The sequence below is a fragment of the Microtus pennsylvanicus genome, chromosome 6 (assembly GCF_037038515.1).
Source record: "Microtus pennsylvanicus isolate mMicPen1 chromosome 6, mMicPen1.hap1, whole genome shotgun sequence".
In the NCBI taxonomy this organism is placed as follows: domain Eukaryota; kingdom Metazoa; phylum Chordata; class Mammalia; order Rodentia; family Cricetidae; genus Microtus; species Microtus pennsylvanicus.
Window position 1 is genome coordinate 33,139,685 of NC_134584.1, and position 17,491 is coordinate 33,157,175.

The following is a 17,491-nucleotide window of genomic DNA, read 5'->3' on the forward strand; positions in this document are numbered from 1 at the left end:
CAAACCAGCTCTGTGTTAGAGGGGGTGGGTGCAGAGTGGAAAGTTGTAATCCGAGGACTGAGGAGGTAGCTTAGCGTGCAATGTGCCTGTTGCACTAGTGTGAGGACCTGAGCTTGATTTTCAGCACCTGTGTAAAAAGGCGGGCACGGTGGCCTGTGCTTGTGAGCCTAGCATTGAGGAGGTAGAGACCTCTGGATCCCTAGTGCTCACCGGCCGGCCAGTTTAGCTGAGTAGGGAATCCCTGTTCCTTTGAGGTGAGTTTCTGATGCTTGAGTTTGACTTTTGACCTATGTGCACCCACAGGACCACGTGCACACGCACACACCCCTCCCCCCTTGAGAAAAATCCTCGCGATTGTCGAGTGGCTTGAAAGAAGTTAGGGAAATGGATGAGAGAGATGAGCAAGTCTGAGATGATATCAGGCACATGAACTTTTAGTTTTTGATCAGGTTAAAATGAGAGTCTTATCCATGGTGGCATATATGAACTACTGCTGTATAGAATGGTTTCAGCATAGGCTTTGGATAGGACATTTTGAATTTTGTGTTTAGAATGAAATGGAAGGGAATTGTTCTTACAAACATGGTGACAGTGGTCTGTCAGACTTTTCCAGTTTAATTTCTGTGTGGATTTTCTTTAATTAAAGGAAATCAGGTAAACTTTGATTTTGCTTTATGTGCGTGTTAGAATCTTTTTGTAGGCGAAATGAAAGTTTTATTGACAAGGTGTACACACACACACACACACACACACACACACACACACACGCTGTAGCTTTTTTTTTTGTTATAGAGAGACACATGTCTGTCCGAATGGGAGGTGGCTGCAGCAGTTACCTCGTATTTTAATAAAATAAATCTGTACTTACAGTTTGTGGTAATTTAACCCTTCCATCACTCCATAGCTCCCACAGGGCTCATCAAGTGCAGCTGCAGGCCTCTGGCTTTAGCCTCTGTGCCTCAGGACCCCAACATGCCGAGCATCCAGACGCGGCAGCGATATATTCACACGCATCCCCTGTGGAGGCGTGCCAATATGGACGTACGATTGCCATCAATTAGTTACGCCCACGTGGTGCCAAGAGAAACTGCATCTGTCATACGGTCTGTCTGGCTTCACGGCCCATGATTGGTTCAGAGATACTGCTGGTTTCCTTTACTTTGGCCGCAGTCATAACATGTCCACAAAGGCTGGAGATTATAACGAAGCACGTGACGTTGCAGGACGGGAGCTCACGTTTGGTCACCAGTCTCGTGGGAATTTAGCGCTTAAGGGTATCATTTGATTCTCAGTTGTCTAGTCAGCGTAGAAAACTCATGCTGATTTTTAAAAGATAAAAACCTTACAGGACAAGAGCACAGGTATTCCTTTTCGCTTTACTTCCCAAACTTTGGGTTGATTATATGACGGGAATCACATTTCTAATGAGTAAATCTTAGATAGTTGTATACTTTTTATTTGTAGTTAATAAATACTTGACTTTCTTTCCCTAAAGTGTTACCACTTGCATTGTTGAAGAAGCCCTTTTGAATTTGTGGAAATACTTTTCGATTTCTTTGATTGACTAATGGATGTTATATGTTACTTTTAAGTTTAATTTAATTCTATTTCATTTGAATTAGCGTTTTGCCTGCATATATATTTAAGCACTACATGCATGCCTGATGCTTGTGGAGGTCAGAAGAGGGCATCAGATACCCTGGAAATGGAGTGCAGATGGTTGTGGGTCCTGGGAATCAAACCCTGGTCCTCTGGAAGGACACACACACTCACACATGCGCGCACACACACACACACATTTATTTTAAACCTGAAAACAAAAACAGTCCACATAATAATAACATGGTACTTGCAGTTTATCAGTGTTTTATAATTTTATGTAGTGTGGCTGTAGGTTTAAATGTGTGTTCTTTTTCTGAGAAATTGATTTCTCAACATACTTAAAGGTGGACTAGCTTGGATTTCTGACCTAGACTCAAACAGGCAGTGTCCATCTTCCTATGCTGTGTCATGTTTAGGGTCCCGGAAGAGCTGCCACATGTAGGTTTGCAGTGTTACAAAGGCGCATGCTTCTGAAGGGAAAGGAAGCGGACCAGGCAGATGACCTAGCAGAGCAACGTTATCTGGCAGTCTCATGATAGTTCTGCTGCGTTCTTTTCTTAAAGGCATGACTATTCATATTTATGACCAATAACTGAACAAACAATCTTGTAGTACTGTGCTCTAGGCTCTATTCTGGTCTGGGGTGAGATCAGTGAATAAATCATCTAATTTTGTAGTGCTTGACTTAGTTACTGCTCTTTTGCTGTGAAGAACCACCACAGCCAAGGCAACTCTTACAAAAATAAGCATTTGGTTGGGGGAATCCTTACAGTTTTAGAAGGTTAGTTCATGACCATAATGGCAGGGAATAGATAGGCATGATGCTGGAACAGTAGCTAGGAGCCCTAAATCCTGATCTACAGGCAGGAGAGGGAGGGAGGGAGGGAGAGAGAGAGAGAGAGAGAGAGAGAGAGAGAGAGAGAGAGAGAGATAGGGCCTGGTATGGGTTTTTGAAAACATTCCCAGCTGCATACTTCCTCAAGAAGGCTACACACCTCCTAATGCTTCCCAAACAGTTCCACTAACTGGGGACTAAGCATTCAAACATACAAGCCCTCTCGGGGCCATTGTCGTTCAAACTACCACAGTGCTGCAGGGCTTTGCATTCACCGAGAGGTTGGGACATAGATTACAGAATTCAGTTCTGAAGTGGGGGACATTTATAACTCGCAAATCCAAATGCTAACTGAAAAGAGGAAGAAGCGTGTTATCATAGCCCACCGGGTCTGTTCTAGCTACAGCTGGTAGTGATAAATTAGCCAGTACTTCTGCTACTTGGCTTGCCTTCTTGAAAAACACAGTAGGAAGAGGGTGGGAGGGAGGTTATTTGTGCAGTTGTGCCAATGGGGAAACTTTTGGCGTCAGAGAGGAAGGAGAAGCAAAGCAAGTGCATGCGTTCATGTAGATCTGAGCCGTTTGCATAGGATTATGCCCAGATTGGCACCCAGATTAGGGGTGCCAGGGAAGAGTTTTGGAAGTCGCAGCCCTTTCTCTAGATCATTTGATGGTTTACTGTCCTCCGCCCTCTCCAGATCGGTGTTGCGAAGACTGTCTGTGGTAACAGAATTTCAGGCACTTTGTAATGTCTTCTCCAGGACTTATTCCTTCGACCCACCACCCCACCCCACTCCTCCTGCAGGCATGCCACCAGTTTGAAAAAGAGCACTTTCGTCGGATGAAGTCAGTGTTTCTGACCACGGGGTGATTTTTGACTGCTAGTTCAAGATTAGTTATAATAAACTCAGTACATTCTAATTCTTCAATGAGATTCGTGTGGACAGAGGCATGTGAATAAAAGTCCTCTTCTTATTTCATCTCCAGATTCCTCTGAATCTCGCTTCCAATTGTCATTTCACGGTTCTCGTTAGCTAATGCATTCCAAGAGCATTCAACAGGATTATTATCCAGGCAAATGGATGAAATTACGTATAATTTTTAACTAAACCACTACAGTATGCCAGAATGTAATGTTCTAGAACACTGGTCAGAAAGGGAAGTTTAATTTTCACTCTGATATGGTCATTCTTGGTCCTGTTAATTATTTTTGGGAACAGAAGTAGGGTCAGTAGTTGCAAGGTTGTCACTCTGAGCTAGAGATAACTGGATTTAGCTCAGTTATAGAAAGTCCAGGCTGTATCTTGGTGTGAGAAAGACAGAGGACGGTGTTATCATTCAGATGGGATTGTCATACCTGGTCCACTTGGAGGACCTGTTATCTCTTTGAGTAGCCCAATGCTGTATGCGACATGGCGAGCCGGAAAGCTTGTCTGTAGACTGTCAAGCATCTCTTCACTCACATTGGCAGAACAGGGTCCATTATTCTATGTTAGAAAAATTGTGCCCCTGAGACACTTTCGTAAGCTCTTTGACTTGCATAACATATTTTCCTCCCCAAGGAAGGAAAGAATATGGATGAATACCAGATTTCAGAACCAGAGTAGCAGTTTAGCTCTTAATTGCCCTCAAACGAAGAAAGGAAGGCACAAAGCATTATCCGCATGCTGGCAAGCCATAGGAAATTAAATGAAGTGTTTCTTTTCATTTGGAATTGTATGAGTGACTTTGTCTGAACTTCTAATAATGCTCGGCATTTTAGAAGTGCAGTATCTGTGCTTAGCCTGAGAGGCCTCACCAGAGAGAGTGACTGCGTGGTCTTTTACAGTGATTGATTTTTATGGACAGCAGCTGCCTTGTCATGGAGATTTTTTAAAATCTCATTACCATGATTCTCTTGAGATGAAAAGACTGGCCCCGCACAGTTGGTGGTGACTGAAGATGATTTGAGTAACATTTACTATGCTGACCTCATATTTTAGAAGGTTTTTGTTTTAAAGCAATTTACTAAAATTACTCCTAAACATCTCCTTCTCCTGGTGTTTTTAAAAGACTTATGACTGTCAGTCAAAAATTCTGACAAGTATTTGATAGACCACAAGGCCTTTTCTTTTCGTTCACCCGCCATGTTGTCCACAGGAGAAATGTACAAGTAACATTTAAACTCTAGTAACAAATTCTTTTATTACTTCCATGCATCCTCAGAACAGGTTATTGTCACATGCAAATATAGAATTCGGAGATCCTTGAAGGGCTATCTCTTACATTTAAGGTGGGGTTTCTAACATATTCCACGACAGATCACTATGTCTATATAACGGTGTAACTCCTAATAACTGTTTCCTCTCCTAGAATGGCTTGAAGGTCCTAGGAGGATCTTTAAGGTCTAATTTCACTCTTAAGGTGTGATGTTCCTCTAATTTGGCTTTAGTGTCCCTGCTAGAAAGGTGCTTTTCAATCTAGCCCTGTCCTGGCAGGGCTCCTGAGTAGGCGACACAATGGTTGTTTATAGTATGACTTTCATATGACATTGTTTCCTGATGGATGATCTGATGCCCGAGTGCCTAGTCTGTCGATTCATAACAGGTTGCTTGCCCTTGTGTCTCTTGATTGATATATACCCAGTAAATGCTTATCACGGTGAGCAGTCCTTAGGAGAAGCCTACCATGAAGAGGGCCTGTTGGCTGGGTCACACAAAGGAGGAAGTCTAATGAATTCTGTGACATCACAGAAACTGTTCATTACGTAAAAATTCCAGAGAGAAGAAGGCCATAGATTAAGGCCACCTGGGAAGATTAGAGGGAAACCATCATGTTCAGTCAGCAGCGAGGAGAGAGAGAGAGAGAGAGAGAGAGAGAGAGAGAGAGAGAGAGAGAGAGAGAGAGAGAGAGAGAACACGAGCATTAACCCCAGGTCTGTGCTGGGTCCAAGGCAGTATCCAAACAGTCTCTCTGTGAGGAGTTCTGCCTGTTTCATGAGTTTAGACAAAGTGGACAGGAATCTATGGGCCGCAGCGAGACTGCAGCATAGCTTCAGATGTACAGAGCCGAACCTGGATCAGCCTCAGGGAGGGGTAAACAGGAAGCTGGAGAATGTCAGGGATGACTAAGCTGTGTGTCTTAGGGTTTCCAGTGCTGTGAGGAGACACCGTGACCATGGCAGCTCTTCTAAAGGGAAACATTTGGTGGAAACTGGCTTACAGTTTCCGTCTCCATTTAATCACGGCCGACATGGCAGCATGCTGGCAACAGGAAGTGAACTGTAACACTGAGCTTTGCTTGAGGATAGGAGATTTCAAAGGCCACCCCCACAGTGACACACTTCCTCCAACAAGGAGGAACCTATTGCAACATATTGTTGCAATAGCTATTGTCATACCTATTGCAACAAGCCACACCTCCTAATAGTGCCGCTCTGTATGAGATTATGGGGCTAGTCACATTCAAACAACCACACTGTTTCTTGAACGTAATAGCCCTGTTTTCCAAATGGATACAGGGGCGACATAAAACTACAAGTATTTATGACAACGGTTCATTCATTCATTCGTTCATTCTTCTCGCATATATTTCATTCTGACGGCAGTTTCCTCTCCCTCCACTTCTTCTGGTCCCCTTCTCCCCTCTACCCTATCTGCTCCTTTCCCCTCTCCCTTCAGAAAAGAACAGGCCTCCCAGGGATGTCAACCAAACTTGGCTTAACAAGTTACAAAAAGACTAGACACATACCCTCATATCAAGGCTGAAAGAAGCAACCAAGTAGGAAGAAAAGGTTCCCAAAAGCAAGCAAAAGAGTCAGAGGTGGTCCCCACTCCTACTGTTAGGAACCATGACAACAGTTTTAATGATTTAGAGGTATCTGTGGTTTTAAAATAGAAATAGGTTTTCAGCAAATGAATCCTCTTTTTACTTTTCTTTCTGTCTTATTACTAATCTACCAGTCCCCAAAATACTTAGAAAATTGTGAGGCAATGGCTTTGGGAAGGCAGAATTCCAAAATATTGTCATCTGCATTGCCCTCATTTTACAATTTGTTTTTAAGATGAAAATTCCATCACGTAAAGGAAGTTAACCCTTCAAAGACGCTAAATATAGAAATTATTTTGCACAGTGAATATAAGGAGTTAAAACTGAGTGGTTGAAGGTTATAAAGTACATCTTAAAAAAAAAAGAGGCAAAGAACAAAGCAAATAAAACCGCCCACGGAGCCTTTTAGAATTTGAAATTTTGAGTCTACAAGCTGGAGAAAATTCTGGAAGCACTAGGAAGGGGCCCCACTGGACTTAGTTTCTTTGTCTAGTTGTTGAATTAGAATGCTCAATTCAATAATCCATTCTTCGTGTTTCATAGCTGACCTAGACAGACATTTCCATAATGTCAAAAGGAAAATAGGATTTATTTGAACAGTTGTGGTAGGACCCCTGTGGGAGAATGTTTTATAATCTTTAATAGCTCCACATGTCCAAGACCAACTGCTACAGTGAACCCTGGTTAGGACATATCGTCTTCAAAGCCTGTGATCATGGGAATTCATGTTGTTGTGTGAAGATGGAGTTTTGTCTCCTTTAAAACGTGCAGTATTTGAAATCTAATGTAGAGTTGCAAAAAGCTGTAAGAACGGGGTTTATATCATTGTTGACTACAAAAGAAGCTTTAAAAAAATGATACTTTTAAATTGCTCCCTTCCCAGATTTTATCCAGTTACTAGATGTCCGTGAATAGTTCTGTGTACATTCTTACTTGTTTTTATTCTTTCTTGACTAATTAAAACCCAACAGATTGGGTTGTTTCATTAGAGTAGATTGCCCCAATCCCCCCTCAAAGGACTTGAGCCTATTTTTAATTGCTAACTGAATACTAAGCTTCTTTGTTATATAAGTTTCCACCAAAGACTATAATTCTCATAGTTGAAAGACAAAAAGGACAAAAAGTGTGGAAGATACTTTCAGAGATTATTCTTTGGTGATGTTGTTTGCTGTGTCTTTTCTGCCTACTGGTATCTATTGAATGGTTAACTGCGGACTTCTGAAATTTGACATGCCTCTGAATATTAGTTATTACAAAGTTCTCAGTGAGTCTAATGTTCATTATTATTCGATTTTAATTTATATTGATTGTATCATTTCTCTGTTTTTTTTTTTGTTGTTGCAAGTACAAAGAACTTCTGGCTTTTGGGAGACCATATCAGTATTTACTATATATAGTAATGTAGGATACTACATTAGCATTTCAAGGTAAAAATTGGAAAAGCAACCTAGAATGTTACTAAAAAAAAAAACCCTAACATTTGTTGAAGGTAAAAATGCATGTTGGTTTGGAATATGTGTGCACAGAGAATGTACACTTAATTGTTGAGTACAATGAGCATTTCTATCCCTAAGGTGTATTTGAGCAGACTAGTGCAATTGATTGCTGTGCTGGGTTATTGTCACAGCCAGTGTTCTATTGCTGTGAGGAGACATCATGAGCACAGAAACTCGTATAAAAGAGAGCAGTTTCTCTAGGGTCACAAGTTATAGGCTCAATGTCCTTTATTTATGGCTAGAAACCAATTATGAGTGAATACATCCCATGTTCATCTTTTTGGGTCTGGATTACCTCACTCAGGACCATGAGGGGTGCACCCACCCACTGAAACAGTGGGGCTGATCTGTTGGGAGCTCACCAAGGCCAGCTGGACTGGGACTGAAAAAGCATGGGATAAAACCGGACTCTCTGAACATGGCGGACAATGAGGGCTGATGAGAAGCCAAGGAAATGGCACTGGGTTTTGATCCTACTGCATGAACTGGCTTTGTGGGAGCCTAGCCTGTTTGGATGCTCACCTTCCTAGACCTGGATGGAGGGGGAGGACCTTGGACTTCTCACAGGGCAGGGAACCCTGACTGCTCTTCAGATTGGAGAGGGAGGGGGAGAGGAGTGGGGGGAGGGGAAGAGGAGTGGAGGGAGGGGGAGGGAAATAGGAGGCGGGGAGGAGGCGAAAATTTTTTCAATAAAAAAAATTAAAAAAATTAGCATAAAAAAGAGCAGTTAATTGGGGTTTGCTTAAAATTTCAGATGTTTAGTCTATGGTGGGGAGCATGGTGGCGTACAGGCAGACATGGTGCTGAAGAAGCAGTTGAGAGTTCTACATCTGAATCCCAAAATCCACAGGCAGCAGGAAAAGAGAGAGAGAGACTGGGCCTGGTTTGGGCTTTTGAAACCTCAGAGTCCACCCTCAGTGACACTTCCTCCAGTAAGGCCACACCTCCTAATCCCTTTCAAGTAGCTCCACTTCCTAACGACCAAGCACTCAAATATAAGAGTCTATAGGGACTAGGGGCCATTCTTTTTTTTTTTTTTGGTAAGACATGGTTTCTCAGTATGTAGTTCTGGCTGTCTTGGAGTTCACTCTGTGGACAAGGCTGGTCTCAAACTCACAGAGCTCTACCTGCCTCTGCCTCCTGAGTGCTGGGATTAAAGGCATGCACCACCTCTGCCTGGCTTGGGGGCCATTGTTTGGTGCTGGTGAAAAGCACTTTGTAGGTAAAGTTCTTTGTTAGCTGTCTTATTTAAATCCCACAATCCCCTGTAGAAGCTTTCCTTTCGCTTTCATCATCCTCATGAAGAAACTGAGGGGTGTAGAAGTTAATTGTCCAAATGCTTGTGCAAATGAAAATTTCTAACTGCCACCCGAACCCCAAATTCTTTTTTTTTAAGATTTATTTATTAATTATGTATACAGCATCTGCCTGCACATATCCCTGCAGGCCAGAAGAGGGCACCAGATCTTATTACAGATGGTTGTGAGCCATGTGGTTGCTGGGAATTGAACTCAGGACCTCTGGAAGAACAGTCAGTGCTCTTAACCTCTGAGCCATCTCTCTTTCATTAGAAAGAGATTTAAAGTTTTATCAGTCAGTGTATATTCTTGGGATATGCTGTTTGAAACCCTCTTCTTTTCATGGAGGGCCTGAAATAGAGTGCCAGGGACCTTGGGGACTGCAGGGACCTTGGGGACTGCTTAGTAAGACATGGCTCTTGTGCTCAAGGAGCCACTGGTGGGAAGAGCACAGTGATACTGTCTTGTAATGATGGTGCAGGAGGGGATGGAGGGGATGAAGAAAGTTATGGGTACGCGGGTGACCACTCTGTGATTCCATTAGCAGTGGTTTTCCTTTGTAGAATCCTGCTGTGGTCAGGGATAGCTGACTTAGTGTTTAAAATACGTGCATAATAAAGGATCGTTTTAATGGCCCAAAGAGAAGAACTAAAAGACTGGTAGTCTTTCTATGTTAGAATTCTGGATCTGGATATTCCTTATGTGATGACGGAGCATTGATGAGCTTTGGCTGGTCCGTTCATGGAAATTGCTGGTTATGGCCAACCGGTGTCTAATACAATTAATTTTAATACGTGCTTTGGAGAGTAGCCAGCTCCATGGGCCAGAATTGTTATAAATTCATGTTGACTCATCAGCATGCATATATATTTCTACAAATTTGAATGTGTTCTGTTATTTCTCTCAAAACATTGGCATTCTCTTTTAATAATCTTAACATGAAGTTTGCTCCAAACATAGAGCCCTAAAGCTCAGTGTAATAAATTATTATGCAAACAGATATATAAAGTGATCCCCCTTTGGGGTAGCCATTGTGACATGATGGCTGGCTTTGTGCTTATTTACCCTCCACAGCTAGCCAAACAGAAATATTGTCTTTATGCAGTCTGTAGCTAATCAAGATGTTAGAACAAGAGCTAATATATTTCAAGAGTCTTGATTTTTTTTAACTTGGTCCAAGACATCACTATTAAAGCATAAAAATGGTAGACAGAGGAATTTAAAGACAACAAAGGCAGTATTAAAAATAAAACAAAACTAAATTAAAATTAAATAAAAAATTGGAACCAAAGAGTTTCTAAGCATTGAGTTCTAAAAGAAAAACACAGAGTGTGTCTATTGGGTTGTCAGCTAAAATAGAACCCTAGTTCATGGACTTTTAATATTACTTGTGGTTGACTAAACAATACATTCCCTCCATACATTCATGTCCTAATCCTAAATGTCTTAGATGCTATCTTATAATTATCCTAGGTTATTTGTGTTGGTTCAAGGTAAGCATTAAGGTCTTGTGGGAATAGGAACACATGAGTGCAATATGTACGGAGGCCAGAAGAGGGCAGCAGATCCCCTGGAGCTGGAGCTATATATATAGGTGGTTGTTAGCAACCTTGGCTCCTGGGAGCTGTGCCTCCAGTCCTTGGGAAGAGCAGCAAGTGCTCTTGACTGCAGAGCCATCTCTCTTGACTCTCTCTCTGCTTCACTGAGTGGGATTATAGGGAGGCTCTGGTAATCATTTGGATAGGATTTTAATCTGGTAAGATATACATGTAGGTGACAAAGGTTGCATAAGGGGGTGCTATTAAACATTATTATGAATAGGGGTTCCCACGACATTTCTAAAAAATTGTAGGTTTGTGTCTAGGAAAAGAGTAAGGCCGTATATGTGTATGTTTCTCCCCCCGGTGTTGTAGTCTATTCACTGAGGATTTCATACAATGTATAGATTGTATTCTTCCCCTTCTCCAGTGTCCTTCCCCACCTTCCTACTGACCCAACTTCATGTTCTTTCTTTCTCCTAGGCAAAGAGAGACAAAATAAAACAACAACAACTACTAAATAACCTTGTGGAGTTTAGTTTGAGTTGGCCAACTATTCCTGAGCATGAGGCCTGCTAAGAAACGTGACTGATAGACTCAACATCAGTCCTTTAGAGAAAACTGACATTCCCTCTCCAAGAGCTCTCAATTGTGAATAGCTTCTTGTGCCTGGAAAATGCTGCTTCCTTGAAGTCATTCACTACCTCCAACTCTTATACTCTTTCTTCCCCCTCTTCCACATACATTCCTGAGCCCTGAAGAGAGGGGTGTGATGTAGATAGCCCACTTAGGGCTGAATACTTCAAAGTCTCTCATGTGTTGTTGAGTTGTGGGTCTCTGTATTAACCACTGCTGCAAGAAGAAGCTTCTCTGATGAGGGTTGATCCATATGCTTAGGTCTTAATATATAGCAATGAGTCATTGCTAAATAATAGCAATGAGTCATTGCTACTTTAATATTATTATTAGAAACGTTTACACACAAAAGGAATATTGTCTCTAGGCAACCATCACAGCAAATGTTAGGTGTGCTGGAATTCCTGCCTCTGGGCTGATGAGGAGCTCCAACCAAACCTTGGAATGGGGGATGTTTTCCCTTCTCATGTCCTCTTTCCCGTCACTCTATCCTCTCTCAACTATGTTAAAGCTGAGGTTTGATGGATACCTACCAAGAGATTCTGCAAATGACATTTCTTCTCTGAATTAATTCATTCACTTTTTGTGAACTCTTCCTATGTGCCAGGTGTTGGAAGATAAATATGGTGGCCAAGACAGGATTACTATACAAAGAACAATGTGTCTGGTTGGAGGAAACCACTTGATGCTTCAGCCTCTTTGCTTTAACTACAGACCTCCATGTGTTATGTACTCCATCCCTTAAATACTTCAGTGTGTCACTATCTCATTTCTTGTGTGATGTTTAGTATCATTCTCTGAAAAACAGAACTTTCAACACTATGAATACAGTATTTTTTCTCTACCTTTTATCATAGGGGCTAAAATTGAACATGGCGGCCATGTTTGATAGACCAATGTTGACTTTTAAATTGGAAACAATTCCAGACCGATTTGCTGTTTTAAGAGATTAGGATCTATCAGAAAGTACCACGGGAGAATATGATGCCCTTAAATGCGAAGGGATATTATTTATTAATACTGTCAAAAGGTCGTGGTACCAAAGACATATGTGGAAGAATAAGGTTTTAAAGTTACTGTGTTGTTTTAAGAAGCTATAGTTTATAAGTCTAAGACACTGAATTTCCAACTTCAGCATTTGTAGAATGACCATATTTCTCACCAAATCCCCCTTCTGCTTGCAGAAATCAGATAGGGCTAGGAGAAAGCAGAGGCGCCAAGAACAAGGCGTGCAGATTCAGAGGGGATGCTGGAACCTCTGCACACTTGGCCTATCAAGTCAGGCCAGCTGTTCATTTGTTTCATGTCCAGGTTTGGAATTCACCCAGTTGCGGGCCGAATGCCTGGTCAGCTTAACGTGCTTCTTGCTGAGGCGGGAGTGCCCTATGATATTGTGCTGGAAATGGATGAGATCAACAATGATTTCCCAGGTAAGCAGTGGAGAAAGATGAGGGCATGCTTTAAACACCCTTAGATATTAGGCATGAAGTGGTACTACATTTAGAATAGGATTGTGGGGTTAGTGAAGACCGAGAAATTCAAGAATAATGTGAATATAATAGACATGAGGCCACAGTTAGATGAGCGAAGGCTTTTATTCAATGAGTTGCAATGAATTTATCAAACACACAGTTGAATGTATTCTTTCACGAGAACTGAAGGATGCTGAAAGTCCTGGGGCATAGTGCACAGGTGAATCTGGAACCTGGATAGACCTGGCTAGTGAATCCAGGTCCCTACTCTGGTAGCCTTGAACTACACACTCACCACAGACTCCTCATTTACAGAAGTGCTTCTGCGGATGAGTGCTTGGTGTCTTGATCAGTGAAGTAGCTCATGTGTTCTTTCTCTCCTCTCTCCTCTTCTCTCTTCTCCTCCCCTCTTCATTTATAAGTACTGGGACTTCATAAGATAAGACACTGTACTTTATAGCTGTCATTGTGTTGATGTGGAATGGTGATGATGTTTGGCCCAAGATCATGTTTGTTAAAATTAGACCAGTTCCCTCTGGCAAGAATCCACTGTAAACTACACACACACACACACACACACACACACACACACACACACACACACACACACACTGTTTATCAGAGGAAAAAAACAACGAAACAGTGTGTATGTCTAGACGCACATGGCATTATGGCAGCATCCTTAGGTAATTTAAATTATAGTCCTTAAAGAGAGAATTTAGGTCATTTTAATTTTATGCTCCTTTTTAAATTTAACTGTTGTTAAATTATGTGTAAAACCAACCAGTTCCAGGAATTATGGACACAGCTTTAATACAGCACAGACTTTTAGACATTGTTTTTTTTTGACATTAGATTGCATCTTAATTGGTCATTTTAAGAGTTGAAAATGGATTCAGATCTTATAAAATCATGTGAATTGCAAGATAATTTGGAGACAATAAATGAATTATAAAGTCAGATTAGGTAGCTCTGATGGGAGGGTAAGCATCATAGAGCAAGTTTTGGTCAGGATGCGAAAGCTCTGTGCAGGTCCTACTGCTGGCTTCTAGCTCGGTGCCGTTTTCTGGTAAAGCTGTGTGTAGCATAAGTGAGCCTCTTACAAGTATTTAGTTTTGTTTTTGTTAATAAATCACTATAATTTGCCTAGAAAGAAGTGCAATGCCCCACCGTGTTTTATAATTTCTGTCTCTCCTCTCTGTCTTCAAATATAGACACTGATTTGGTTCTTGTCATTGGAGCTAATGACACTGTGAATTCAGCAGCTCAAGAGGATCCCAACTCTATTATTGCAGGCATGCCAGTTCTCGAGGTCTGGAAGTCTAAACAGGTACATCTTTAGACTTACGTTCATTCTCACGATCAAATGCCACTTGAAATCTATACACGCAAAACGTTCTTAGGTTGTTAATGAGAACTGGGGATGCCCTTCAGGAGTCTCAGGATTGCGAGCATATGGGAGGGCCAGGTCTCCATGTCCAGCTTCCTTCTGGTCTCTAGCCACCATAGAACCCGAGTGAATGCTGCATCGTGAGTAGAACCAGATGAGATTATGTGGCTGGATTAGCAAAAATCTGTTAGCACAGCTGAAGAAAGGGCTGTAAGCAATTGGAATGTGTCTGGCCAAAGTCCAGATTGAGTCCAGTGAAGCAGATGGCTTCCCTCTGGGACAGTGATTCAGTATCATCGCCTTCCTATACCAAGACGAGCACATTTTTTCCAATTTATTTTTTATGGGGTATTTGTATGTTGTTATGGACTGTCTAACAGGGAGGTGATTTAAAAATCCCAACAATAACATGGCACGAGAAAGGACACTTCGCTTATGCACACGGCTCCTGAGCAAAGCTCACTGCTAGATTTTAGAGAATTCAAACACTCTTAAATGCTCTTCTGACCCAGAAGAGGGACATTGCTTTACTGCTCCGAAGCCATGCTTATATTGTAAGAATTACAGCAAGGCTGGGGCCAGAGGGGTGCTTGGCAGTTAAGAGTGTTTACTGCTCTTGCGGAGGGCCAAAGTTCAGCTCCCAGTATCTACACTGGGAGGCTCACCACCACCTGTGACTAGGGGTCCAGCACCTTCCAGACCCTAAAGTTTGCATTTGCATACCCCACCACATACATATAATTAAAATAAGATAAAATATAACTTAAAATGAAACTATAGTAACAATGTATATTACCCATTAATTTTGTTTCTTTTGTTGTGAATTCATGAGTTTAAAATGTACTGTTTGAGATGAGTGAGTAGATTCAAAATGTCCTTGCTCACGTAAGTATGGCATATATATATATATATATATATGTATATATATATATATGTAATCGTATAGTAGTCAGTACTTGAAAGACTTCAAAATTGCATTATTGTACCTTAGTCATATAATGTGTGAGCGCATTTTCACTGCTTCCAGTTTTGAGTAGATTGTATGTTCCAGAAGACCGTTCAGAGGCTTTTAATTTCTTAAGAACCAATTTGACATTTGCATGATATAAAAATCTGTAATAAATGTCAGTATGTATATCTGTGTTATGTCAGTGTTTCTCCATCAACCAAGCCCATCATGGTTCTTGGCTGATTTCCTCTATTGTATTAGTTCCATCCTCGAGAAAAATGACTCTGACATGTCTTTGCCCAAGAACTTTCTGATTTACGCTAAAGTGATAGACAAGAATCATACCGTTTTTCCCGCTCAATTATATCTATGTTAGAATTTGCATATGGAAGCTTATGTGCTAAGCTTGTTTTCTTTAGCTTATTCATAGAAAAATGGATGACCTCACTGTCTTGTTTTTCTGATTAGAAAATGTTATTCGTAGACTTTGTAGAGAAAAGCGCAAGGATGAAAAAAACCACTGTAATCTTATCACTTACAGATAAACTTTTAATAAGAACTGTCTTCTAATGGGCATAAGAGTATGATTAAATATGAGCATTAATGTAACATAAACATCCATTTAAAAATAATCGGTACTGAACAATTAATAGTGGGACAGGTCTTTTTTACACCCGGGAAAGAAATTCTGTGTGCTATTGCACAACTGGATTCTATGAGTAATGTCTTGTATATTTCACAGAGCTGGAATGGAGTAGTTTGATTGTTCCCACCATAAATAAATACATGACAAACGTCAGAGGAGGTAGACATGGTTTACCTGACTTAAGTATTGAATCATACCCACATGCATTGAGATACCTGCACCCTATAACTGTGCATTTATATTTTCCTATGCATATAAATAAATAAAAGTAAAAAAGTAACGTACACTTACGTACAACAACAAAACCAGGGAAAGGCAATACTTTGCACCTATCATGTCCTGTTGAATAGAATCTCTTCTCTCTTTGGTTCATAGGTCATTGTCATGAAGAGGTCCCTGGGTGTTGGCTATGCTGCAGTAGACAATCCGATCTTCTACAAACCCAACACAGCTATGCTTCTGGGTGATGCCAAGAAGACATGTGATGCTCTGCAGGCCAAAGTCCGAGAATCCTATCAGAAGTGAATGTTAAAGAAGACCAAGCTGCTGTCTCCAGTTGCAGGAACAGATAAATAAAGCACAAGTGGGTGGCAAAGGGCTCAAGGCCCCAAAGATGCCCCGCAAACCAACAGATTTTCAGGACCAGCAACCCTGATCCTCAAGAAGCATCAAAAATCCTCAACATCTGCCTATTTCAACATCTGCCTATTTCTAGTTTCCATTGCTAAAAGGCAAAAGCATTTTATAAGGAACGAAAGAACAGCCTCATTTAATACAACCCCTTTGGATTTTAAAATCTCCTTTCAGTCACTAGAAATGAGTTCAGAAGTTGAATGTTGAGGATTTCAGGATGTATTTTGGTCTGAAAAATATTAGACAGTGTGAACATCACAGCCACCTGTGTTTAGTTTTTTTTTTCTTTCACCAAATGTGACTAATTTGAAACTTTTTTTTTTTTTTTATCAATTCCTGGCCTGTCCTTTTGCGTTTTATCCACAGTCTAAACAGTCATACCAAATCTGCTTCAGGTTACCAGGCTGTACTTTAGAGTCTAGATTCCAAAGATCTATTTTCTCACTTCTATTTTAATATGTGAAAGGACTATATAACTTTCAGAGACGCTGGAAATGATCTGCTTGATGTGTTTAGTAAAATGTAAACTTAAAATTAGTTGTATTTTTAAAAAACCACATTGTCAACTGGAGATTGCTCCAATTTCAATCAATTTATAATGCGTGATACTGTATTAAGTGCTCTTGAATGGAATGCAGCCATTTGACTAATAAATAAGTTCATCATGTTTTTCAAGCGCTGTAGACTTCTCTCTGATGACAAAGAGCGGAAAGTGAATAGTTCTACTCATGATAAACACAAAAGGAAGACCTAATAGGTAGAATTAATCTCTCTTCATTGTTGAGAAGACTCAATGGTTCTCAAAACCATAGTGATTTTTGAGGTCATATATCATGTGATTGTACTCAAAAGTGGCAACTGTTGCAAAGAGAGGGGGTCCTTTGTTTGTCCCGGCTGCCTGTCTAGCTTACACCTGAAATAATCACACAGAAACTGCATTCATTTAAACACTGCCTGGCCCATTAGCTCTAACTTCTTGTTGGCTAATTCTTACATCTTAATTTAACCCATTTCTGTTAATCTGTGTATCGCCGCATGATTGTGGCTTACTGGCAAGATTTTAACCAGCGTCCGTCTCAGGCAGGAGACCCATGGCGTCTGCCACTCTGCCCTTCTTCCCAGCATTCAGTTCTGTCTTCTCTGCCTACCTAAGTTCTGTCCTATCAACTAGGCCAAGGCAGTTTCTTTAT

General features: G+C 41.0%; 1 protein-coding gene across 8 annotated transcripts in view; it reads left to right on the forward strand.

The window, feature by feature from the left end:
- Nnt (nicotinamide nucleotide transhydrogenase) overlaps positions 1 to 16,976 on the forward strand; it is a 92,104-nt gene extending 75,128 nt beyond the window's left edge. For all 8 annotated transcript variants that reach the window (XM_075976019.1, XM_075976014.1, XM_075976015.1 and 5 more), the window contains exons 20-22: positions 12,523 to 12,641; positions 13,898 to 14,013; positions 16,044 to 16,976. In XM_075976019.1, the coding sequence (XP_075832134.1) occupies positions 12,523 to 12,641; positions 13,898 to 14,013; positions 16,044 to 16,193 (385 nt within the window). In that variant the 3' untranslated portion in view covers positions 16,194 to 16,976. The remainder of the gene's footprint in view (positions 1 to 12,522; positions 12,642 to 13,897; positions 14,014 to 16,043) is intronic.
- The last annotated feature ends 515 nt before the right edge of the window (positions 16,977 to 17,491 follow it).